General features: G+C 42.6%; 1 protein-coding gene across 4 annotated transcripts in view; it reads left to right on the top strand.

Moving 5' to 3' along the window:
• The window catches only part of HHAT (hedgehog acyltransferase), a 411,417-nt gene that overhangs the window by 207,224 nt on the left and 177,591 nt on the right, over positions 1-26,602 (top strand). For all 4 annotated transcript variants that reach the window (XM_073671998.1, XM_073671996.1, XM_073671997.1 and 1 more), the window contains one exon: positions 14,046-14,247. In XM_073671998.1, the coding sequence (XP_073528099.1) occupies positions 14,046-14,247 (202 nt within the window). The remainder of the gene's footprint in view (positions 1-14,045; positions 14,248-26,602) is intronic.

Below are 26,602 nucleotides of genomic sequence, written 5' to 3'. Positions count from 1 at the left end.
TCCATATATAACGGAGTGGAAGTGCCGTGGTTTTAAATGCATCAGGATCTGTCTTTCCCACACATAAGCAGACGGAGGTCTCTTAGAGAGGTATTCACATTGATAGGTCCTGACATCGAGAAACGCCTTACCGCGGCTGTCAGGTACACATGAAATGGCCAATTTATGCGCTAAGATTTCTCATTTATTTACAGCAGTAATGCTATTCATTTTCCATACTTCATATTTACATGCGCTAAAAAATTTTTCAAAAAATCTTTTCCATTTATTTCTATTTTCTACAGCAGTTATGCTATTCATATTTCATATCTATATACTCAGTGTTACAGTGTGCTGTTTTCCAGCTCTGTCTACCTGCTTGCATTCCCTGCGGTCCGACAGTCTGTCTACCAGCATCCGCCAGTCTGTCTATGGACCAGTCCGCCTGCGGATCAGGAAGCACCTGCCTGATACCTGCCTGATACCTGCCGGATACCTGCCTGATACCTGCCTGAGACCACCTGCCAGCCGAGAGACTCTTTCCCGCTCACCTGGGAGCGCTCACCTGCTACCCGCCAGCTAGCCTACCTAGAGGCTCTGCCGTCACTTGCCGTGACCACCTGCCAGCCAGCCGAGAGACTCTTACCCACTCACCTGGGAGCGCTCACCTGCTACCCGCCAGCTAGCCTACCTGGAGGCTCTGCCGTCACTTGCCGTGACCACCTGCCAGCCAGCCGAGAGACTCTTACCCGCTCACCTGGGAGCGCTCACCTGCTACCCGCCTGCTAGCCTACCTGGAGGCTTTGCCGTCACTTGCCGTGACCACCTGCCTGTCTAGAGACTCTTACCCTGCTGTCACTTGCTGTGACCACCCGCCTGTCAAGAGACTTTCCCCGTCACTTGCCGTGACCTCCTGCCCTTCTACCCAGAGACTGTTCCTGTCACTTGCCGTGTCTACCTGCCCGCCTTCCCTGGGAGCCACCCGCTTCCTTACAAGGACTGCCCTTTTGTATAGTAGCTCAGAGGTTCCACCTCCCAGACCTGTTACACACAGGTTATTAGAGGACAACCAGACCATGTCCCCAACTGCAAACAATGTCTCCCTTCTTTTCTTGTCAAAATATTTTTTGGACCTCCTGTTCGCCTCTTTAAGATTATGGCTTACCCTGGTCCAAACCCTTTCCAAATTTTCCGAAAAACTCTCCTCCTCAGGCACCTCTGCCCAAATTTTAGAAAATGAGCTGAAAGATGGATGCCTCCCTGTACAGCAAAAAAAAGAACACCCAGCCGAGGAAGACATATGGTTATTAAGAGCAAACTCAGCTAGTGGTAGATATTCCGACCACATCTCCTGATTATCCGCTACAAAACATCTTAAAAACTGCTCGACGTCTTGGTTCTTCCTTTCGGTCTGTCCATTGGACTCCGGATGATACCCAGACGAGAATGACAAATGAACCTTTAATCTGTCACAGAAAGCACGCCAAAAGCGAGCCACAAACCGAGGTCCTCTATCGGAAACAATGTCCATGGGAACACCATGGAGCCTGACAATCTCTTTCACAAAGGCCTTAGCTAGAGTCTTGGCTTAGGGTAGTTTATTGAACGGGACCAGATGGCACATCTTACTAAACCAATCCACAACAACCCAGATGACAGAAAAACCCTCAGAGAACGGCAGATCGGTAATAAAATCCATAGCCAGATGCGTCCATGGCGAACTAGGGACCTCCAAAGGGCACAGCAACCCCACAGCCGGGGCATGTGAGACCTTCGACATAGCGCACACAGTACACTGACGCACCCACTTGACGATTTCTCTTTGCCACCCTGGCCACCAGAAACTTCGACCAATCGACCTTCTAGTTTCCGAAATCCCTGGATGACCCGCCAACCGAAACTCATGACATTCAACAAACAAAGCTCTCCTCAAGGCTCTAGGCACAAATAATTTACCATATGGAGTGTTTGTTGGTGCAGCATTCTGGGCCCCCAGGATGCTATTCTCCAACTCAGAACCCAATGCTGCTACCACCACCCCCCTCTGCAAAATACATTTCTCCTCCATATTAACTGCTGGAGTGAAACTGCGAGACAGGGCATCCGCTTTAACATTCTTTGTCCCAGGAATATATGTTACGGAGAAATGGAACCGGGCAAAAAACAGTACCCACCTAGCTTGACGGGCATTCAAACTTTTAGCAGCATCCAGATATATCAGATTTTTATGATCAGTAAAAGCCTGTATCGGATGTCTAGCCCCCTCCAAAAAATGTCGCCAATGCTCGAACGCGAGTTTATTTGCCATCAGTTCTCGGTTCCCTACATCATAGTTGAGCTCCGTCTCTGAGAATTTTTTAGAAAAGAAAGCACAGGGATGCACCCCATCCTTTCCCTCCTGGGACAGAACTGCCCCCACCCCTACTGATGAGGCATCAACCTCTACCAGAAATGGCTTGGTCTCATCTGGCTGGATCAAAACAGGGGCAGAGCTAAACCTCTCTTTGAGATGCTCAAAAGCCTTAACTGCCTCAGTGGACCATTGGACCGTATTAGCAACCTTCTTGGTGAGATCAGTTATAGGTTTAGCGATAACAGAAAAATTCTTTATGAACTTTCTGTAATAATTAGCAAACCCTAAAAATCTCTGAATGGACTTTAAACATTCAGGCCTAGGCCACTCCAGTACTGCCTGAACCTTCACCTGGTCCATTTCAAATCCATCACCGGAGACAAAGTACCCCAAAAAACTAATTTTCTGTACCGCAAATTCGCACTTCTCTAGCTTAGCAAAGAGTGTTTTCACTCAAAATCTGTAGAACTGCGCGGACTCTCTGCCAATTCGACACCAGATCGGGTGAATAGATCAAAATATCATCCAAATAAACAATAACGCTCCTACCGATCAACGGCCTCAGAATGTCATTAATGAAATTTTGAAAAAACGCAGGCGCGTTAGTAAGGCCAAAAGGCATCACCAGGCGCTCAAAATGACCCTCCAGGGTATTAAAAGCTGTCTTCCATTCATCGCCCTTCTTCACCGGCAACAAATTATATGCCCCTAGAAGGTCAATCTTAGAAAACTACTTTGCTCCGGTTAGTTGATTAAACAAATCCGGAATCAGCGGCAACAGGTAAGGATTGCGCACAGTGATCTTATTAATCTCCCGAAAATCCAAACACGGCCTAAGACCCCCATCCTTCTTTTTAACAAAAAAGAATCCTACAGCCACAGGGGACTTAGAGGGTCTTATATCACCTGCAGCTAAACTAGTCTGTAGGTACTCCTTTAAAGCCTCCCTCTCGGGAATCGTCAGATTAAATAAATGACTCTTAGGGAGTGTAGTACCTGGGACGAACTCAATAGCGATATCGTACTCTCTATGGGGCGGTAGAGCTTGCGACTCAACTTCTGAAAATACCCTCCAGAAATCCTGAATGGCTTCAGGTAGCTCCCTCTTAAAAACTGCAGCAATGTGAACATTACAGCATTTACCATAACACCCCTGACCCCAGGACCTTATAGTACTAGATGACCAGTCCAACTATGGATTGTGCACCTTTAACCTGGGTAAACCCAGGACCACTGGAGCAGGCAAATTAGCAAGTACAAATAAGTCTATACGCTCTTTATGTTCCATATTCATAATTAGTGGGAACCAGGTGACCTTCCGAGAAATGCGCCCATGCTCCAGGGGGGTGTTATCAATTGCCACAACAGGGAAAGGAGACAACAAAGGTTCAGAAACAAACTTATACTTGACTAGAAATCGTTGATCTATCAAATTAAGAGCAGTGCCACAATCAACCATTACCTGAAAATCAATGGAATGACCACGATAGGTGGTATTACCAGATAAAAACACTCCTGCGGAACGTAAAAATGCTATACGAATAGGAGAGTTGCTCCTGCTGACCCTTTTTTTTTTTTTTACTTCCTTATGCGAGCCTCGCATTGCTTAATAAAAGGGTCAGCCTTACCACAATACAAACAAAGCCTCAAAGAGAACCTCCTCTCCCTTTCCTGGGAACTTGCATCGGTTCCCCGCTGACGGCGAGACTAGACTGAGAGACGGGGTCCAACATTAAAAGAGTCTTCTCTTCACTCTGCCTGGCTCTCAATCTTCTATCCACACGGATAGGTAGCTGCATAGCTGTTTCCAAAGTGGCAGGTGCAGGATATGCAATGAGCAAATCTTTAACCCTTTCATTCAAACCAGCCAGAAACTGACTCTTGAGTGCTGGGTCATTCCATCTGACCTCTGCGGACCATCGTCTGAACAGGGTGCAATACTTCTCAGCCTCACCAGAACCCTGTTTAAGCCGCCTGAGCTCTGCCTCAGCTGATGTGACCTGATCAGGATCATCATATAACAACCCCATTGCAGTAAAAAATGCTTCTACTGACGTCAAACCAGGATCATTAGGATGTAAAGAAAATGCCTAGATTTGGGGTTCGCCTCGCAATAAAGACATAATAACCCCCATACGTTGTAATCCACTCCCTGAGGACCCAGGTCTAAGCCAAAAATATAGTAAACATGCATTTTTAAACGTAAAAAATTCCTGCCGTTTACCAGAAAAAAACTCAGGTAATCCTACCTTCGGTTCATCAGGGCATGCTTCAGGGCAATTACTCACGTGTTGTTGCAGACTGGCTACTTCCAGAGTTAACCCTTGCAGGCGCTGTGCAAGCTCCTGGACACTGTTCATACTGAAGGAATCCGGATGAGGATTTTTTATATATATATATATATATATAATATTGGCCGGCCAAACTGTTACGGAACTGCAACTCAACACTAGGGCAGAATAGGGAAAAGCTGTCCCTGCACTAGGACTAGACTGAAGCCCTACGGTGGAGTGGGCAACCTATTTCTAGCGAATAGACCCACTGACGTTTCCTAGACTAAACTCAAAAGAAGACCTAAAGCAAGAGGGAAAGGAGACCCTGAAAGAACTAAGGACTGGGAAAAAACAAACAGGTGACCTCCTAGCAGGAAACTAGAGGAAGCTGCAGAAACGAAAAAGGGAATACAGAAATCCCAGCAGGCAGAACTAGAGGATCCAAGACCTGCACAGAACTAAACACAGAAAGTACTACTACGAAACCTCCTAGCCAGAACTCTCGCAGATTAACACTGTTGTCCGGCAAGGACTAGGAGGCAGGTGCTGGGTAATAAAGGGTGATACATTTACCTGACCTTAGTCAAAACCAACACCAAGGGAAAAAGACCAACTGCCAGAAAACCACAACAAAATGGCGGATGGTCCCAAAGAAACATATTCTAACAGTACCTCCCCTTTTATGAGGATCCTCCGGATCCTCTCGGCCGAGTCTTATTCGGGATCTCCTGTGAAAAGCTTTAATCAGCCTTGAGGCCGACACATCCTCAGCTTTCACCCAAGAATTATCCCTGGGACCGAATCCTTTCCAGGACACGAGATACTGTAACCCTCCTCTGAGCCACCTAGAATCTAAAATGCGTGAAATTTCAAATTCGCTGTCCTCATCAACTGTAGGGACAGTCGGCATCTCCTCCTTATCTGGCGTGTCCGCTTAAACTTCCTGCGGGTTTATTAATATACATCATCAGGGTTCCACAAAATAAACACGACCTCTCCGGGATAACTGAAAAATAAAAATATAAAGTATAGCACAGTTCATAAGGGAGCGAGCTTCCGCCCACTCCGTCTAACACAAGACAGTTCAACAGAGTCCTTCTGTGGATCTCTCTGGCCTCCACTCACAGTCTGGAGACTTCCTTCTCCAAACCACACCAGCAAAAAAAAACAGTGACTGAGCATTTAACTTTCCCACCCACACCCTTGAGGTGGAGATATGGTGAATGACCTCCCTCCCGCTCTTTAGTCATTCACAAAAAAACAAGCCCTTTTAAAATGGTGGTTTAACCCCCCAGAACATAACATGCTGGAGAAAACGTCAAGGTTCAGTTCACTGAAGCTAACAGCCGCAGTGAAACATATCTCGTCTCACATATATCACCAGTGACTCTGTCACAATAGGAAGTATGAACTGTAGCGAAGCATACACATTACATGATCAAATAGTCCCCAAAAAATTGGGTTTAGCCCATTTAAAGGGAATTTGACACAAGGTTTTTGCTACCTAATCTGAGAGCAGCATAATATAGAGACAGAGACCCTGATTCCAGCGATGTGTCACTTAGTAGGCTGCTTAGTGTAGTTTTTGTAAAATTACTGTTTTATCAGCAGGAGATTGTCAGTGAAACACTACTTGGTCCAACCACTCCTCCACCACTGATTTGCCACTTTCTGTGTACACTGTGCATAGGCAGAAACTTGCCAATCAGCTGTGTGGGTGATTGTATATTTATTATTGTACAGAGCTCAGTATTCAAAGCTCTGCTAGATCTGCAGCAGAGAAAATGTTTTTTAATCAAAACTGCAGCAGCCAGTAAAGTAAGTGACACATCACTGGAATCAGGGTCTCTGCCCCTACATCATGCTGGGTTGACAAAAACTTGTTGACAGATTCTCTTTAAGTCTCATGTCCCTCTATGGATGTCAATCTCTGGGGAGGCCCAGATGTCTGTGGCTTGACATCAAAGCTCATGTTTCCAGAATTGCTTTTCCTTCTTCCCACTGTATTTTATCTGTAGTGTCTGCACCAAAACGCATAGTAGAAATCCACTCTAATCTACTCTAATTATTGTTTTTTTTCCAATTTTTTTTTTATTATTAATTTTACCTTTTTTTGCATTTTTGCTGTAGATTTGATGCAGTTGTTTTTTTGTTTTTTAATGCTGGGGTTCTACACTTAAAAACTTAGAAGCCTTTCGGGAAAAAAACGCACCAACAAATCACGCAGTTTAACAGCATCTTTAAACGCGCAGTGCATCGGAGTTGTCATGAAATCACATCCACTTCTCTCGACCTGTTAAATGCAGCCGAATTTCTGCATGAAAAAAAAAAACTCCGCATTTATGCTGCGTGGGAACATGGCCTAATGGGAAAAAAAAATCAGTCTCAATGCTGAAAAATTGCCAATGAATCGAGATGATGTAACAAGGTGCGAAGAAAATCATCTGTTACTGAACTACTGTTTATAAAATATAGAAAAACCTGGCACGGCATTAAACCGCGGCGTCTGCCGTTCGGCGCTCTCCCGTCTCATCCTGCTGTATTTCCCCAGACTCGTTAATATGCCTCGCACTCTTCTGTTTCTCATATTTGGACGCAGATTAATGTAGCATAATTGGCTAAGAAATAGAAATTGTTGCAATGCGAATTCTGTTTGGAGCCGTGACAAAACTAATTACTAGTGTTGTCTGCTTCATTAGGCCGCCCGTCTCACTGCGTCTGCGCCAACACCCGGCTGCCGCACAATAGACTAAAGCGTATTATTGAGGCGCGGTGAAGGAACGCGCAGCAGCTGAGGCTGATTAGTATTGATTGGAATTTTTCCTTCTTAATTATTTTCCATTACGACTCTCAAAGCTCCTGCAAGCATTTTGATAGGATTATCCTTTTTTTTACATCGTGGCGAGCGATGAGAGGATTTCCTTACTAGAAAAACCACCAGGGATAAGAGCAAACCGACGCTAATGCTGCTCGCTTAACTGGAGTGCAATTATGGTGTGTGGGAATGGCTGGATCCGGCAGTCAGAAGAGGCTGCTAAGGTTAAAATGTGCACGGTGCATCCAAAAACTACAGCGCCCAGCAGGTTGGAAGACATCCAGACAATGACGCACAACAGTGCAGACAAGTCACGCCCAATAAGGGTACGAATGCCTCCCTGAGGGAACATCACACCGCTCCTACTTCGGGTAATTGGGGCGGACATATTATTGGTGCACAGGGGCCAAAGAGGTAAGGGAGCACATTTCTACCTCCAAACAGGTGCAATTTTGCATTTTTAGGAACTCTTGGGCTGCAAAAGGCCCATATATTGTTCTTCTGCCTGTGTCCACCAGTGCCCAGGATTATGGAGTTGGTAGCATAATGTACAGTCAGCAGACCCATGTAGGATTCACTCCAGGTGCACTAACGGCTCGGCGTTACATTGATTTGGTGGTGGAATCAGTGGTGCGGCCATTTTTCCAAAGTGTCCCAGGCAAGTGTAGACACAGATAAAAGAGGGTCCCTTTGCAAGAACAGTATATGAGCCCTTTGCGTCCCAAAAGTTCTCCATAGTGCAGCACTTACAGTTATATGAAAAAGTTTGGGCACCCCTATTAATCTTAAGCTTAATGTTTTATAAAAATTGGTGTTTTTGCAACAGCTATTTCAGTGGCCACAACTTTCAAGTGGCCACTTTAAGTAGCTTTTCTCATGATTGCATACACCTGGCTATGAAGTTCAAAGCTCAATGAGGTTACAAAACCAAAAAAAGTGCTTTAGTAAGTCAGTAAAAAGCAGGTAGGAGTATTTAAAACAAGAAAATGATAAGGGTGCCCATACTTATGCACCTGTCAAATTTTGTTTGAATGCAGATTGCACATTTTCTGTTAGTACAATAAACCTCATTTCAAGGCAGAAACATTACTGTGTCCAACAGTTATTACATATATCAAACTGAAATAGCTGTTGCAAAAACACCAATTTTTATAAAACATTAAGCTTAAGATTAATAGGGGTGCCCAAACTTTTTCATATAACTGTATGTGATTGTGACAGAAGCATTTTGCTGCTTTGGAGGTGGAACTGGACCCCCTTACATCTAGGGCCCCTGTGGTTGCACCAATGGTAATGATCCCAGGAACCGATTATCCACACCACAACACCAGGCTGCATGTTGCTGGTGCTACTGTGAGCAGGCTGTGTGGTCTATACGTGCTACCATGGCCTGCAGAGTCTCCAGACTTGTCTCCACATCTGGGATGTCATTGGTCGGTGATTACACAGGAGCTGGCTGCAGTGGATCTGGATGATTTGCCCAAGTGAATTCAGCAGCAGAACCTTCCTCAAACGATCATTAATAACCTCAGTGATAGCAGCCGAGGCTGTAAGTGCCGGGATTTCTGCACATTTTCTTCTGAATAAACTAAAATATTCAAAAATGTTAGATTCTATTTTTTTCATAATTAAAGAGGTTGTCGACTACTTTTACATTGATGGCCTATCCTTAGGATAGATCATCAATGTCTGATCGGCCGGGGTCTGCCACTGGGCTCCCCCTGCTGATCAGCTGTTAGCGGTGGCGGCCTCCATCCTGAAGTACTCACTTGTGGAGCTGGTCGTCTTCTGATCGTGGCGCCGCAGGGTACTACACATCCGCCTCTTGTTGATTTGAATAGGAGGTAGATGTGCAGTACCCTGCCACAACCACTTCCTGAAGACGGAGCAGGTCCGCAAGTGAGTACTTCCGTCCGGCAGCCGCCGACACCAGTACTGTCTGATCAGTGAGTTTCAGGCAAGTATACGATCTTTTATGGGGGCGGGTCTGGACTAAATTTGCGCCAAACTTTGTTACTTTTCAAAAGTCGCAGATAATGAATCCGGCAAAAGCATCTACGAAACACAATGGCAGAAAAAAAAACACATGGACACATAAAAAAAATGACTTTAAAAATTGCAAAAATGGAGAAATGAATATGGTGCAAAAATAAAAATAAAATAACTCGACAAAAATCAGGTACACATGTGAAAATCAGTCAGGGAATATATGGTAGTATTATCTTCAGACCAGTTCATCAATGTTTGATTACTGAGGTCCACATCCACGGGTTTACACTACAATGAAGAAGATGTGTTGCCTCCATCTTCCTCATAGTCGACAGGAATAAAACCCCCATTGATGGCCTATCCTAAAGAAAGGCTGTCATTACTGGTGGCCTGAAAATGACATTCGGAAAGGAATGTTTTCAACCATATCTTTACTAATTAAAACCAGATAGTAAAATATTATTTATTTCTAATCTGTTTTTATTTTAGGATTTATTTTCTTTTTTTAGTTGTATTTTTTAGTTGCAAGATTTTAAGCACTGCAAATAACAATATTCAGATATATGCTTTACAGTGGCCACATGGACAATAGGAACTTGTAGACTAAGAGATTTTAATTGACTTCTATTGGAAAGTGTTGTGGGTATGCTCTGTGACCTGTGCAGAGGTCATTGTACAGGGAAGAGGAGGAGGCAACCTGTGACCATCAACTATTGTAAATGGTATTATTTGTATAGAGGTGTTACTGGTCATTGTAAACCTGCCTGTGCTAATAATGAGAGTAAAAGCTATAAGAATATAGTATTTTTTTCTCAACTACTTCTGTACTGCCCATAGATTATAAACATCCGGGCAGTCCACTCTTTACTTTGTACTGATGTTCTAAAACGTTATTGCAGAGTAAGCAGTTCACAGAGTTGAAGAGGCAGCTGACAGACACAGCCAGACTTCCCACAGAGAAGGCAGACATGGTTAATTACCATGTTTGCCCTCTTGATCCTTGTATATACACAAGCTGTACCAGTGCTTGTGTATATAGATTTGGAAGCACTAAAAGTGTTTCCTCCTCTGGATCCTGTAATCATGTGGTCACTGGTTGTAGGGAGAGAGCAGGAGCTTCTGGGCCCTAAGAGAACCAGCCAGTTTTGCTATGCAGGGAAGACGATGAATTTCCTTTGTAGCTGGGGCTAATACACCAGCTCCAGTTGCAGGGTTAATCAGCAATGAAAATAATGTACTAACAGGTTAACATGCCCCTGAAAAGGTAATTTAAAAAATAAATGAAAAACAAAAATTAATAGAGGCAGAAAAAAATATAAATAAAACAAAATATAAAAAAGAGACACTGCCAGTCTAAATTGCTGTTTCTAGCCTTGCCCCCATCGAAACAAAAAGTTCAATACATAAAAAATAATTGCCATGGAAACGGGATTGCAATTAAAAAAGTTTTTTTTTTATTTGCAGTACTTTGTGGTTGTCAAAAATGTTAAAACAAAAAAATGTGAAAAATAGACATGTATTTCCTGTTTTTGTTGGATTCTCCCCTATCAGTAAAAAAAAAAGAAATATTAAAATGACATAAAAATGTAACCCCATCTATTGCGAAAAAAAGAGGCAAAAAGGATAATATATCCAAATGAGAACACTTATTAGAGCCGTTAAAAGTGCATGTATGATAAAACCTGAAGATATGACTGGTCAGGAAAAAGGAAAATGGCGGGTTATAAACTTTTATATATAAATATTGATATGGAAAATTAAGGAAAAAAAATCACCAAAAATTCACAAAAAATAGCTTTTCCATAAAATCGTTATTAAAGCAATAGCTTGTTTTCTGATGACACATTCCCTAAAGGTTTGTTCACACCATATTTTTGATTCGTTTTTTTTTGCATGTTTCTGCTGTGAAAAACACTGCATTTTACAGTAGCAGCAAAGTGAATGAGATTTCTGAAATCTCATGCACATGTTGCTTATTTTTTCCTTGCAGATTTGAAGCCGTTTCATATCTGCAGCTTGTCAGTTCTTTCAGCGTTTTCTGCAGCGTTTTTCACCTATTCTAATGACTGTAAAAAAAAAAAAGCATATAAAAATGCACAAAAAATGTACACAAAAACACGTGTGATTTATGCAGCGTTTTTCCTGCCAAGAGTTCGGTTTCTGATGCTGAAAAGTCTGCAGCAAATACTTGACGTGTGCACATATCCTAAGGCCATGCAAGTGCAAAAATGGTGTAATAAAACCCCTAAGTTTATTAAACGTGCTGTAGAAAAATCACACATGTATACTGCAAAAATACAGCGAAAAAAACAGCAGAAATGAACACTGCAAAAATGTTGTGTGTGAACATAGCCAAATTTTTAGGATACAATCTTACCTTGAAGCAAGATGGATGCGTTCATCAGAAGAGAAGTTCATTTTTTAGCAAGAATTAGGTCTGATGCATTTAATTAGCGCGCGTCGGGCACCCGGGGGATTCCAGATTTTAGTTGTGTGAGAAACACAGATGCTGTTCACAAACAGACGCCACAAACTGAAGAGAACTGAATGCAGACGAGAAGAGCAAATAATATACAGTTGCGGCGTACTTGATTTCCCCCAACGTCTTGCTGTGTGCGCTCGGCGGTGTACTGTGTTATTAAAATCTAATCACGCTAAATCTGCTCTGTCGCTCATTACTGGTCAGGTTTCATGGGAAAGTTAATCAAGCAATTAATAAGCAACGCTCCTTCGTTTTTAGATTGCAACTTTTTTTTTGTTCTTTTTCTCTTGTTTTGTCAAAGAAGCGTGTTCAGGCAGATCAGACGTGAAGTTTTACATAAGTGACCTGACGTGTGATTAATAAATAGACTTCATCTGCTACTGGTACAGAATTATAAGGAGGAGGTGAGCTGTGACATCAGCTATTATGAATGGTGGATCCTGTGTTATCTACTGTATATAGAGGTGTTATCAGTCATTGTAAAGGAGGAGGAGGTTAGCTGTGACATCAGCTATTATGAATGGTGGATCCTGTGTTATCTACTGTATATAGAGGTGTTATACGTCATTGTACAGGATGAGGAGGAGGTGTGCTGTGATATCTCTTATTATGAATGGTGGATCCTGTGTTATCTATTGTACATAGAGGTGTTATACATCATTGTACAGGAGGAGGAGGTGAGCTGTGACATCACCTATTGTGAATGGTGGATACTGTGATATCTACTGTGTATAGAGGTGTTATCAGTCATTGTACAGGAGGGGGAGGAGGTGAGCTGTGATATCAGCTATTATGAATGGTGGATCCTGTGTTATCTACTGCATATAGAGGAGTTATCAGTCATTGTACCGGAGGAGGAGGTTAGCTGTGACATCAGCTATTATGAATGGTGGATCCTGTGTTATCTATTGTATATAGAGGTGTTATACGTCATTGTACAGGAGGAGGAGATGAGCTGTGATATCACCTTTTGTGAATGATGGATCCTGTGATATCTACTGTGTATAGAGGTGTTATCTGTCATTGTACAGGAGGAGGAGGAGGTGGGCTGTGATATCACCTATTGTGAATGGTGGATCTTGTGTTATCTACTGTATATAGAGGTGTTATCAGTCATTGTAAAGGAGGAGGAGGTTAGCTGTGACATCAGCTATTATGAATGGTGGATCCTGTGTTATCTACTGTATATAGAGGTGTTATACGTCATTGTACAGGAGGAGGAGGTGAGCTGTGATATCTATTGTGTATGGTATATCCTCTGTTATCTACTGTATATGGAGGTGTTACCAGTCATTGTACAGGAGGAGGAGGTGAGCTGTGATATCACCTATTGTGAATGGTGGATCCTGTGTTATCTACAGTATATAGAGGTGTTATCAGTCATTGTACAGGAGGAGGAGGTGAGCTGTGATATCAGCTATTATGAATGGTGGATCCTGTGTTATCTACTGCATATAGAGGAGTTATCTGTCATTGTACAGGAGGAGGAGGTTAGTTGTGACATCAGCTATTATGAATGGTGGATCCTGTGTTATCTATTGTGCATAGAGGTGTTATACGTCATTGTACAGGAGGAGGAGGTGAGCTGTGACATCACCTTTTGTGAATGATGAATCCTGTGATATCTACTGTGTATAGAGGTGTTATCTGTCATTGTACAGGAGGAGGAGGAGGTGGGCTGTGATATCACCTATTGTGAATGGTGGATCCTGTGTTATCTACTGTATATAGAGGTGTTATCAGTCATTGTACTGGAGGGGGAGGAGGAGAGCTGTGACATCTCCTATTTTGAATAATTGATATAGATATCTACAAAGATATGTTTGTGATAATAATGAAACTGATGAAAAATTACCTGTGCAGAACAAGAAGTATGGATCTGTTATTAAGTTTAGCGGCCAGTGTGAAAATGGTAAGATTTTTATTATATAGATATTGATATGATAAAAAAGATATAATCAGAAATCACGTCATTGCAGCTTTGTGTGATGGAAGCTGTCTGACTTCTCTTTTCAATAGCTAAGCCAGCCCCTTCTGTACTTTGGCCAGTGCATAGCGAAGGTGGTGTGCTTACCTATTGATATATCAACTTGTTTTCCCAGAAGGGCTGATCTATGATATCAGCTAATGATTGTACATGATGTTTTCCGTCAGATACGTTTACATCCCAATGGGGGGCTCGCACTCGGGGCTGGGAGGAATGCTGCTATCAACTGCGTCCACCTTCATCTGTGTAAGTTACTGGCACGGAGGCCATGAATATCTCTGGCACTGGGCAGCGCTCAACTGGATGGGCATCATAGCGGAATATGGATTCAAAAGACTCCTCTCTCTGCCATCTCTTCAGGACAATATCGTAAGTATGAAAGACTCTTATGATGATGGCACAACACACAATTGTGTAAGGAGAGGGTGGAGGTGAGCTGTGACATCACCTATTGTGAATGGTGGATCCTGTGTTTTCTACTGTATATATGGGTGTTATTAGTCACTGTACAGGAGGAGGTGATCTGACACATCACCTTTTGTGAGTGGTCGCTCCTGCATTATCTGCTGTATGTAGAGGTGTTATTAGTCTTTGTACAGGAGTGGGGGGGGTAAGTTGTGACATCATTTTTTGTGAATGATGGATCCTGGGTTATCAGTCATTGTACAGGAGGAGGAGGAGGTGAGCTGAGACATCACCTTTTGTGAATGATGGATCCTGTGTTATCTACTGTATATAGAGATGTTATCAGTCATTGTACAGGAGGGGAAGGTGGGCTGTGACATCACCTCTATTCTGAATGGTGGATCATGTGTTATCTACTGCATACAGAGGTCACTGTAATCCTGTCTGTGATGATAATGAGACTGCTGGAAAGTCATCTGTACAGAACAAGGAGGAGTATGAATTTAGTATAAGGTCTAGTGGTAAGTGTATTTTTTTCTAGATTACAGTTTTTTTTTTATATAGATAGCAATATGGAAATAAAAACATAAATACAACAGTAAACACAAATACACTTTTAATAATTAACTGATTTAAACATTGGATCATTTTCTGATGACACGTTCCCTTTAAAGATATGCTGGAATATTTACATTATTGCAGAACTGAATGAGCCCGAGCACTGAACTGCTCTCTGCTTTACTGCACAAAAAAATTCCATTTACTTACATTTATTTGTGTCCTAATCTATTTTTTTTAACCAATTTTTTATGTTCAAAATATTTTTTACATACTTTTTTATTTCTAGGTCATTATCTATATTACGGATAATCCTGAAATCTTGCAGATTTCACTCTAACTCTCCCTATCCGTAGAGATCACTTCTCATCTGTCGTCTCCCAGAGCATTCCCACAACACTCTCCCGGAGAAATCAGCTTGTAAAACCTCTGTGAATAACTATTACTAGCTATTCAGATAAGTTAGACAGCCACAATCATGTTCCAAAAATAAAATAATATAAAAATCTACAATCACAAATATAAATAGATTAGAAAAAAAAAATGAGTCCATATTTGGTTTCAGTGATAAAGTAAATATATAACCTTTAATATATTTTTTTAAACTCTTCAAATTGTTAAGGTTATGAACAAGGAGAACAAATGGAGTTTTTGTAGGTTAAAATGTTAATTTTTATTGATACAAAATATCTTGCTAAAAGCAGTGAAATATACATGGAATGACAGACAGAACAATAATTATTCCAAAAGAAAAGGGAATTACAGAATACAAAAACACACAAAGAGGGAAAATCCAAAATATGGGCAGGCGAAAACAGCAGTACATATAAATAGGAGGACTGGGTACAGGGGAGTTAAATCTCTTATAGTAATAAAGGACCTGTTGTTTCTACATAATGTCTAATACCCCCTCATGCCTGAATGCACCTGACCTATATCCTCCATAAAAAGCTCCAGCTAGGCTATCAATTCTTACCCATAAAGTCGGGTCATCCCTCAGACAGTGAACCGCAACCCCAACGCGCGTTTCGCTGTATTCGTGTGTAGCTTTATCAAGGGGAAGTAGTAGTGTTAAGGTTAGAATAAAAAAAAGTTTTGAACTGTATGTCAAAAAAAGGAGACCTTTGATAAATATGCATAATCGGTTTTTCCACCCTTTGGACCATTCTGAGTTACGTTACGGTTAATTATAAATTATAAGCATGCCCCTGGCAATTGTTTATAGTGAGTAGGACAGCCAACTGACTACTAATGAGAAGGATTTAAAATGAAAAGTTTTTATCTAAAAAAAAAAAGTTTTACAAAAACTTTTTCCATGAATAGAGTTTACGAAAAAGATTTGCAGGACCCTTGGTCTAGTGGCCACATCTGTAGTCTGTCCAGAGCCTTGTAAGCCTCCTCCTTCCGGTGGCATCCCTGGCGGCGACTCTTATGATTAGTTGACCTTACCACATCATTGTATTGCAGAACGATGCACGCATGCCTGTCTACTAATAAGAAGAGGCACAGGGGATGCCATAGGAGATTTGTAGTGCTCTGGTTCACTGGCTACGGACTACCGATATGGCCGTAGGACTCTGCGTACTGCAAATTTTTTTTTTGCTCAAGTCTATGTAAAACTGTTCAGCTCTCCGACTTGTTCAACGTGACATGTTCCCTAAATAGTCAACTTTTCTTTTATTTAGCTTATGTATAAAATGGTTATAATGTTCATTAACTAAAAAGTCTAAATGTCCTATAAAACCACAATAATAATGGGAGCCGGTGTATGGAGTGAATCGTGCGTTGCTGCTGAAGTTCTTGAGGGAGATGTTACAATGTAAATGATGCGTTTAATGGAGGATTTCTAGTAGAAAAAGTTTTAAGAAATTTTAAAGCCGTTGCTGCCGATAAGTAAAAATGATACTGTGATTTCACATTGTCTTTGTATTACTATATTGAAGGTTTTATAACATGTACTATTTCTATGTAGCTGTCAGGCTCGGGTAGGTAGAGCCGACGGCCAGTCCGAACATCCTCATCCAAGTTATACGGCCTTGTGACTCTCCCCTTAAAATGAATGTCTACTTGTAGTCACTGTTCTCTTTTATTTTGGTTTTAAGTTTTATTCTGATTTAGTTTTTAAAATCTCCAACATAGAATGAACCGGAACCGGAATCACATGACTTAGAGGCCACTGTCAGAGTGTGACGGAGGCATTTAAGTGGTTAAATAGCAGTGATCAGATAATAATACATCATGGAGTAGTATTGGGTTTGAAAAAACAAAAAATATGATTTTGAGATACTCTGCGAGGAGAAGATTATGCTGTATGTGTTTATATACGGCCACCCAGTGGTTAGGGTGTGAATTGCAGCCTGTCAAGTCTTTCTTTCTTGAAAAATTAAGAGCCCTTAACCGGATTACATAAAAAAGTAAGTAAGGACACAACTGTATAAGTGTGAACTTGGCCTGCTCCTAGTAGATGAAACTACTTATTACTTGTCACACTTAATATACTGCGTGTTCACGTCCTGGGATCAGAGATCCATGTGATGTATATTGTAGCTGTAAAACATTTGCTTGAAGATGGCAGATGAAGGAGATTGTAGTTGTTTTCGGTAGCAGCGGAGTGACATATAAGGCAGCGGGAAAGCGACACCACAAATGGTCGCTCAAAAATTGTAGATCAAACATTTCATATTGATTTAGGGCCTCGAGAAATGTCGGAGACATTATTGTCAGTGCCGGATCTCTTCTGTTTCTACATTTTCCGGGCATCATCTGTTCCATATTCTGAGAAGGGGAGAAACAATACTATTATATGGCAACCCCAATAATGGCGCCATGCTGTGCCAGGGACAATCGGTACACTTTAAAGTGGCTACAGGTTGGACTTGTCTTAGGTTATAAGAGAAAATCAGTGACCACCGATGTTGATATCGTTCGGAGTTGGGCTAAACTGCAATGTGTAACATACCTGGCGGCGTCCTTGCATAGTGGTCCATCTCCCACTGTGCAAGAGCGCGCACTTGATCTCCAGTCTAGTCTGCTAGCCTGGCTTCCCTCCATGCTGTCTGCTTGCCTCTGTTTCTGCTGCTTAAGGGCGGCGCCCGATCACTTCCTGCTTCTTGTAGCTGCTGCAGGCACACCCCTTGTGCGTCCTCAGCCTATTGCTGTCTGTCACCTGGTATTTAACCCAGCTCCTCCCTGGAATCCATGCCTGAGCATTGTGTTCTGTCAGTTGGCTTCCTGTCACTGATGTGCCAGGTCCTGTCTATGTTTCCTGCCTTGCGGTATCAGTTCCCGTGTCTGAATTGTGTCCTGTCTGAACTATCTTCTAGCCTGATGTCTTCTGCCTATCCTGGAGGCTGTATTTCCAGGCCAGTGTGAACACGCTCCTAGCCTGTTCTTTCCGCCTTCTAGGGGCCGCATACCTAGACCCGTTCCTGTATCTTGCCTGTTCCTGTCTGAACACGCTCCTAACCTTTTCGTTACGCCTTCTAGGGGCTGCATACCTAGACCCGCTCCTGTATCTTGTTGCTGTGTCTGTTCTTGTCTGAATCCTCTCCTAGCCTGTTACCTGTTTTTCTCTATGTCCGTACCTGATCCCGTACCTAACTCCTTCTCGTTGTCCCTGTACTCCTGTTTGTGAGTTTAGAGTCCACTCGCTACTTCATTGCAAGTATCCTGTGTGTACCTGGTTCTGCCTTTCCCTTCCAGTCTGTTCCGTGTGAACAGAGCCCTGTCCCCTCTGCTCTGCCTTTGCTCGCTGCTCCGGCAGTCTCGCTCTGCTCTGACCCTTTGCTCGCTGCTCCGGCAGTCTCGCTCTGCTCTGACCCTTTGCTCGCTGCTCCGTCAGTCTCGCTCTGCTCTGACCCTTTGCTCGCTGCTCCGACAGTCTCGCTCTGCTCTGACCCTTTGCTCGCTGCTCCGGCAGTCTCGCTCTGCTCTGACCCTTTGCTCGCTGCTCCGGCAGTCTCGCTCTGCTCTGACCCTTTGCTCGCTGCTCCGGCAGTCTCGCTCTGCTCTGACCCTTTGCTCGCTGCTTCGGCAGTCTCGTCCTGCTCCTCTCTCGCTCACCGCTCCGGCAGTCTCGTCCTGCTCCTCTCTCGCTCACCTCTCCAGGCGGCCTTGTCCTGCTCTTCTCTCGCTCACCGCTCCAGACGGCCTCGTCTTGTTCTGCTCTTGCTCGCCGCTCTGGGCGGCCTCACTCTGCTGTTTGTCCACCGCATCTGCGGTTCTGTTCCTGAGTCCCAGTCTGTACTGGGTCCTATCCGCTCGGTGCTCCAACCTGTCGTACCTGCCAGTACCTCCCTGCCTGCATACCAGTCATGCTTACCAGCATCCGCCAGTCTGCATACCAGCCGTGTCTACCTATGCCCAGCAGTCTGTGTGCCAGCCTAACCTGCCTGTTCCTGTATTCCCCTGTGTGGGTCAACAGCCGTGTCCGGGGTCTGTCCTGGAGTAGCACCTGGTCCCTCTGCTCGGTTCCTCCTTGGTGCACTGGCGTCGTATGCCGTCGTGCGACCCTGGTCGTATCGGGTGGATACTTAGTTACGCCCCTCCAGGCATTCACTCTCCGGCACGGTCCAGTGGAATCACTACATATACACGCACACGCCACTCAGCCCGGGCGTGTGCATTACACAATGCCAGACACAGCCTGTGGACAAGGGTGACGCTGTTTTTTCAAGTAAAAGCAAACTCTTTTTTTCTTATGGAAGATAACCCCCTTAAATATTAATATAAATTGGTAATATGTATTACTACCGGTGATCTATATGATTTTGACACAACAGTCTTAAATTGATGTTTTGACTCTCGCCTCCTAATAAATTTAGGCAAATAGCCTCTTCAAAAATGGAAAGAACCAGGTCTCTAGTGCAATCTATTGGAGACAACAATCCTAAAAGTTAATGAATACCCTTGTTAGAGTCTTGCTACTTGATTTAGGATAATAAGCCAAATCAGAAACTCCATTTGCAGGCCTCTGTTTCGGTATTCTTTCCCCTCTTCAGTGCAAAATTGGAGATTGGCTATTTGAGATGATTTTTACCAGGGTTTAGGGGGTAAAATCTCTAAGGGGTAAAGTTTCTTCTTGGAGAATCTCCTACTTTGCTCTAAAAGGTCTAAGGTGTAAAGTTTCTTCTTGAGGAATCTCCTACTTTGTTCTGATGAGGAGCAAGAACCTGAAACAGCTGTCTACAAATGGAGTTTTTGGTTTGGCTTTACTGGTTTTGACTTCTGGCATTGTTGCCTCCAATAGGGTGCTGCAATGGGGGGGGGGGAGGTGTGCAGGTGCAGCAGTCACACCCTGGTCCTGGTGCCTGAGGGAAGCTGAAGGCCCTTCTGCTAAATAATAACACACCAGCATTATATATGGCACATAATAGTGAAGAGCCCTGTTACATATTTTTGGTACACCTGAGCTAAGTTGCACCTCTTATTATTGCATTGAGTACAAAAAAAAAATACAACTCAGAAAACCACTTGCAGATAGCTGTTTCATGGTTCTTGCTCCTCATCAGTACAAAGTAGGAGATTCCTCAAGAAGAGACTTTACAACTTAGACCTGTTAGACCACAGTAGGAGATTCCCCAAGAAGAAACATTACCCATTAGACCTCTTAGACCAAAGTATGAGATTCCCAAAAAGAAACTTTACCCCTTAGACTTCTTAGATCAAAGCAGGAGATTCCCCGAGATGAAACTTTACCCCTTAGACCTCTTAGACCAAAGTATTAGGTTTCCCAAGATAAAACTGTACACCTTAGACCTCTTAGACCAAAGTAGGAGATTCCCCAAGATGAAACTTTACCCCTTAGACCAAAGTAGGAGACTCCCCAATAAGAAACTTTACCCCTTAGACCTCTTAGACCAAAGCAGGAGATTCCCCAAGATGAAACTTTACCCCTTAGACCAAAGTAGGAGACTCCCCAATAAGAGGAGTTCTGGTTTACCTTTCTGCTACAACTTTCTAGACACTGAACCAGCAGGGGGTTTCTAGGAAATGTGAGATTTTGCAGCCTATTATCTAACAGGAGATGCCTACTTGTCTGGACGTGACTAATTAATAAAAAGCAATTGAAGCCCAAATCAGTGCTTAGATAAGTAAAGTATAATATTTGCACACTTGCTGAACCACACAGTAGATTATAGAGGTGTTGTTCAAAAGATGAGTTATCTAGTGGCCCAGGAGCAGCATCTACCTTGGGTTGTTTGTTCCTGGCACATGTCATATCCGTTTTAACCGTGCCAATAAAAAGTGTTTCATTCCCTTCTTTATGTAAAGCACAAAAGAAACAAGTCAGATGTGTGTAACTTTATAATTGCTGCTCGGATAAGACATGAGGACGGTACACAAGAAGTGCAGAGGCGCTTTGTACAATAAGGTCATCGAGGTGAAGATAATATTGATACATTGTTAGTTTTTGTACAATGCCAGCGTCGTAGCCCGGCTACTAGGTTACAATGATGAAATTGCTTCGCTGCCTCATTAGGTGGTTGCCGCTTCCACAACTCTTCAGAGAGCGTAAAAATACGATTCAAGGAACCAATTAGAGTTTCTGGCAGAAAAACTGCCGAAAGCCAAAAATATGAAGAACCAACAATAAAGAAAGAATACGATTATCATGTAAACAAACTCATGATTTACCTGAAGGAGAACAGAACCATCCCTGTCTATTGGTTTCTTATAAATGTTACATTGAAACTCTGGAAAAATTGTAATAATTGGATAAATGAATCTACAAGGGTCATAAATAATTTTACTTTGGTCGCTCACATGTAAATTTCCAGAGTTCTCTGTACACAATGACCCTGATTCATCATTAGCATTTTTATTTTAAGTCACTTTTCTTTTTTGTTTTGTGGTATTCGTTGCCTTTTTTTTTTTTTAATCAAATGCTTGGCGCGCATTGGTTCATGAATTTTGCTCAATGTCAAAATCATCTTTACTTTTGTCTTTTAACCTTTCTTTTGCAACTTTTTAGCTGAAAAAAAAAATAGTCAAGCTTTTCGCAAAATATGGCAATAATTACACAAAAATTGTTCTGGCGAATGTAAAATCATTCCAAGGGGGACAAAAAGACATTTACAAAAAATGTTGTGACTTTTCAAAAAGTCACAAATGATAAATTATTGTCATTATTATTATTATTTATTATTATAGCGCCATTTATTCCATGGCGCTTTACATGTGGAAAAGGGGTATAGATAGCAAAAACAATTACAATAATCTTGAACAAAAACTATGTCCGGGCAGGATCAGAGAGAGGACCCTGCCTGGAAGGACTCACAATCTACAGTAGTGTTCAAAATAATAGCAGTGTGTTCAAAAACATGAGTTAAGCATAAAATCTTTATACTAGTTTTTATTTCCAGCATTGGGAACATTGCACACTGTTTTCCAATTCAAAACATGAAAAGAAATGTAGATAATTTTTAAATAACAGAAAATGAGCATTGGGCTGTACGAAAAAATAGCAGTGTCTGCATTTGTCTTTACAAACTCACAATATGTCTTCTCTTTTTCTGAGGATTTAGCATTCCTGTGAATCACTAACCTAATATTTAGTTGTATACCCACAGTTTTTTAGAACTGTTTCACATCCATGTTGCATAGAGTCAACCAACTTCTGGCACCTGTCAACTGTTATTCTAGCCCAGGATTCTTTGACTACATCCCAGAATTTTTTGCCATTTGTTGGCTTTGCCTCAGAAACGGCATTTTTGATATCATACCACAAGTGTTCTATCGGATTAAGGTCTGGAGATTAGGCTGGCCGCTCCATAACCTCAATTTTCTTGGACTGGAACCAAGAATTTGCTCGTTTACTGGTGTGTTTAGGGTCGCTGCCTTGTTGAAACACCCATTTCAAGGGCATATCCTCATCAGCGTAAGGCAACATGACCTCTTCAATTATTTTAATATATGCAACCTGGTCCATGATTCCTGGTATGCGTAAATAGGTCCGGCACCATAGTAAGAGAAACCTGCCCATATCATGATGCTTGCACCACCATGCTTCACTGTCTTCAGAGTGTACTGTGGCTTGAATGCAGAGTTTGGGGATTGTCTAATGAACTGTCTGCGGCCCTTGGACCCCAAAAAAATAATTTTACTTTCATCAGTCCACAAAATGTTTCTCCATTTCTCTTTAGGCCAGTTAATGTGTTCTTTGGGAAATTGTATCCGCTTCAGTACATGGCTTTTTTTTAACAGTGGGACTTTGCGCTGACTTCTTGCTAAGAGTTTAGCTTCACACAGGCGTCTTCTAACTGTCACAGTCCTCACAGGTAACTTGAGACTGTCTTTGATCATCCTGGAGCTGATCATTGGCTGAGCCTTTGCCATTCTGGCTATTCTTTGATCCTTTCGAATGGTCGTCTTCCGTTTTCTTCCACATCTCTCTGGTTTTGCTTTCCATTTTAAAGCATTGGAGATCATTTTAGCTGAACAGCCTATCATTGTCTGCACTTCTTTGTAAGTTTTACCCTCTCCAAACAACTTTTTAATCAAAATACGCTGTTTTTCTGACCAATGTCTTGGAACGACCCATATTTCTCAGGCTTTCACGGAGAAATGCATGTACAACATGTGCTGGCTTCACCCTTAAATAAGGGCCACCTGATTCACACCTGTTTCTTCCCAGAATGATTGACCTCACTAATTGAACTCCACACTGCTATTATTTTGAACACACCCCCTTACAATTAATTATTCAAATACACAGACTCAAAAACCTGCAGATCATGAATGCGGAGTCTGGTGGTTTTCTTAGAATCTACTGCACCAACTGGTAAATTGTTGGACATGTGGTAATAGAATTTATAGCAAAAACAGTGATTAGTCTGGTTAGTCATATTGGACTGCTAGTATTTTGAACACTACTGTATGAGTAACCAGATGAACATACAGTGCCTACAAGTAGTATTCAACCCCCTGCAGATTTAGCTGGTTTGATAAGATGCAAATAAGTTAGAGCCTTCAAACTGCAAACGAGAGTAGGTTTTATGAACAGAAGCATAAATCTTACAAACCAAAAAGTTATGTTGCTCAGTTGAATTTTATTAAATTTTAAACATAAAAGTGTGGGTCAATTATTATACAACCCCTATGTTTAATATTTTGTGGAATTTCCCTTGTTTGCAATTACAGCTAATAATCGTCTTTTATAAGACCTGATCAGGCCGGCACAGGTCTGTGGAGTTATCTTGGCCCACTCCTCCATGCAGATCTTCTCCAAGTTATCTAGGTTCTTTGGGTGTCTCATGTGGACTTTATTCTTGAGCTCCTTCCACAAGTTTTCAATTGGGTTAAGGTCAGGAGACTGACTAGGCCACTCCAACACCTTGACTTTTTCCCTCTTGAACCAGGCCTTGGTTTTCTTGGCTGTGTGCTTTGGGTCGTTGTCTTGTTGGAAGATGAAATTACGACCCATCTTAAGATCCTTGATGGAGGAGCGGAGGTTCTTGGCCAAAATCTCCAGGTAGGCCGTGCTTTCCATCTTCCCATGGATGCGGACCAGATGGCCAGGCCCCTTGGCTGAGAAACAGCCCCACAGCATGATGCTGCCACCACCATGCTTGACTGTAGGGATGGTATTCTTGGGGTCGTATGCAGTGCCATCCAGTCTCCAAACGTCACGTGTGTGGTTGGCACCAAAGATCTCGATCTTGGTCTCGTCAGACCATAGAACCTTGAACCAGTCTGTCTCAGAGTCCTCCAAGTGATCATGAGCAAACTGTAGACGAGCCTTGACATGACGCTTTGAAAGTAAAGGTACCTTACGGGCTCGTCTGGAACGGAGACCATTGTGGTGGAGTACGTTACTTATGGTATTGACTGAAACCAATGTCCCCACTGCCATGAGATCTTCCCGGAGCTCCTTCCTTGTTGCCCTTGGGATAGCCTTGACTCTTCGGACAAGCCTGGCCTCGGCACGGGAGGACACTTTCAAAGGCTGTCCAGGCCGTGGAAGGCTAACAGTAGTTCCATAAGCCTTCCACTTACGGATGATGCTCCCAACAGTGGAGACAGGTAGGCCCAACTACTTGGAAAGGGTTTTGTACCCCTTGCCAGCCTTGTGACCCTCCACGATCTTGTCTCTGATGGCCTTGGAATGCTCCTTTGTCTTTCCCATGTTGACCATGTCTCAGTGCTGTTCTCAAGTTTGGGGAGGGTCTTAAATAGTCAGAAAAGGCTGGCAAAAGAGATCTTTAATCCACACATGTGAAGCTCATTATTCTTGGTGCCTGAACTACTTCTTAATACTTTATGGGGACCAAACAGAATTCTTGTGGTTTGAGGGGTTGAATAATAAATGACACTCTGAATTAACTTTTAACGTTTTTAAAAAAAAAAAAAATTTGCTGCAGTGCATTTCCCACTTCCAGGCTGATCTACAGTACAAATGTCACAATGCCAAGTTAATTCCGCATGTGTCAACCAGCTAAATCTGCAGGGGGTTGAATACTACTTGTAGGCACTGTAGCTGGAAACCCTAAACTATGCCCATTATGGCGAACATTAAAAAAAAAAGCAGACAAATGCGTATAAAACGGACTTTAAAAAAAAAGCATAAATTAAAAAATTAGAAGCAAATGAAAAATACCAGAAATTAGACAAAAAAGGCAGCATGAATGACAGACAGGCTCAGCAATGAATCAGGCCCTATATTTCCACTCCTTAAAGGGATTTTCCAGGCTCAGGGTTCAAGTCACTCTATGTGGCTGCAGACTTGTGGTCTTGTGGTGCTGGGAGCGGGCGATTTGTATACTTCCAGCAACATTCCCACTAGATGTGTCCGGCCTCGTTCAAGTCACTTGTGTTGAACGATGCTGTGCACGTCTAGTCAGCATGTGACTGTATGTTTGCAAATTGCACAATTGCGGTTACACACCTGCCCATTCCCAGCACTAGAGAATCCTGATGGCTCGCAGTTTGCAGAATTAATTAACTGAGAATTTGTCAGTGAGCTTGCGATGACGGTCTGACGGTGAGTTTGTAAACTCTTTTATCTGTCTTTTTATGAGCTCTTTTCAGCTGATTTATGACCACCAGGTTGATCAGGAAAACAAAGAGCCTGTAGAAGCAAAACAGTGCAAATTTTTATTGAAACCTAATACACTGCTCAAAAAAATAAAGGGAACACTCAAATAACACATCCTAGATCTGAATGAATGAAATATTCTCATTGAATACTTTGTTCTGTACAAAGTTGAATGTGCTGACAACAAAATCACACAAAAATCATCAATGGAAATCAAATTTATTAACCAATGGAGGCCTGGATTTGGAGTCACCCACAAAATTAAAGTGGAAAAACACACTACAGGCTGATCCAACTTTGATGTAATGTCCTTAAAACAAGTCAAAATGAGGCTCAGTATTGTGTGTGGCCTCCACGTGCCTGTATGACCTCCCTACAACGCCTGGGCATGCTCCTGATGAGGTTGCAGATGGTCTCCTGTGGGATCTCCTCCCAGACCTGGACTAAAGCATCCGCCAACTCCTGGACAGTCTGTGGTGCAACGTGACGTTGGTGGATGGAGCGAGACATGATGTCCCAGATGTGCTCAATCTGATTCAGGTCTGGCGAGCGGGCCGGCCAGTCCATAGCTTCAATGCCTCCATCTTGCAGGAACTGCTGACACACTCCAGCCACATGAGGTCTGGCATTGTCCTGCATTAGGAGGAACCCAGGGCCAACCGCACCAGCATATGATCTCACAAGGAGTCTGAGGATCTCATCTCGGTACCTAATGGCAGTCAGGCT

The sequence above is a fragment of the Phyllobates terribilis genome, unplaced genomic scaffold (genome assembly GCF_046119375.1).
Source record: "Phyllobates terribilis strain yellow unplaced genomic scaffold, ASM4611937v1 Scaffold_3__8_contigs__length_932513732, whole genome shotgun sequence".
Lineage (NCBI taxonomy): Eukaryota > Metazoa > Chordata > Amphibia > Anura > Dendrobatidae > Phyllobates > Phyllobates terribilis.
The sequence above is the reverse complement of the archived record's forward strand: the minus strand, read 5'-3'. Positions and strand labels throughout refer to the sequence as shown.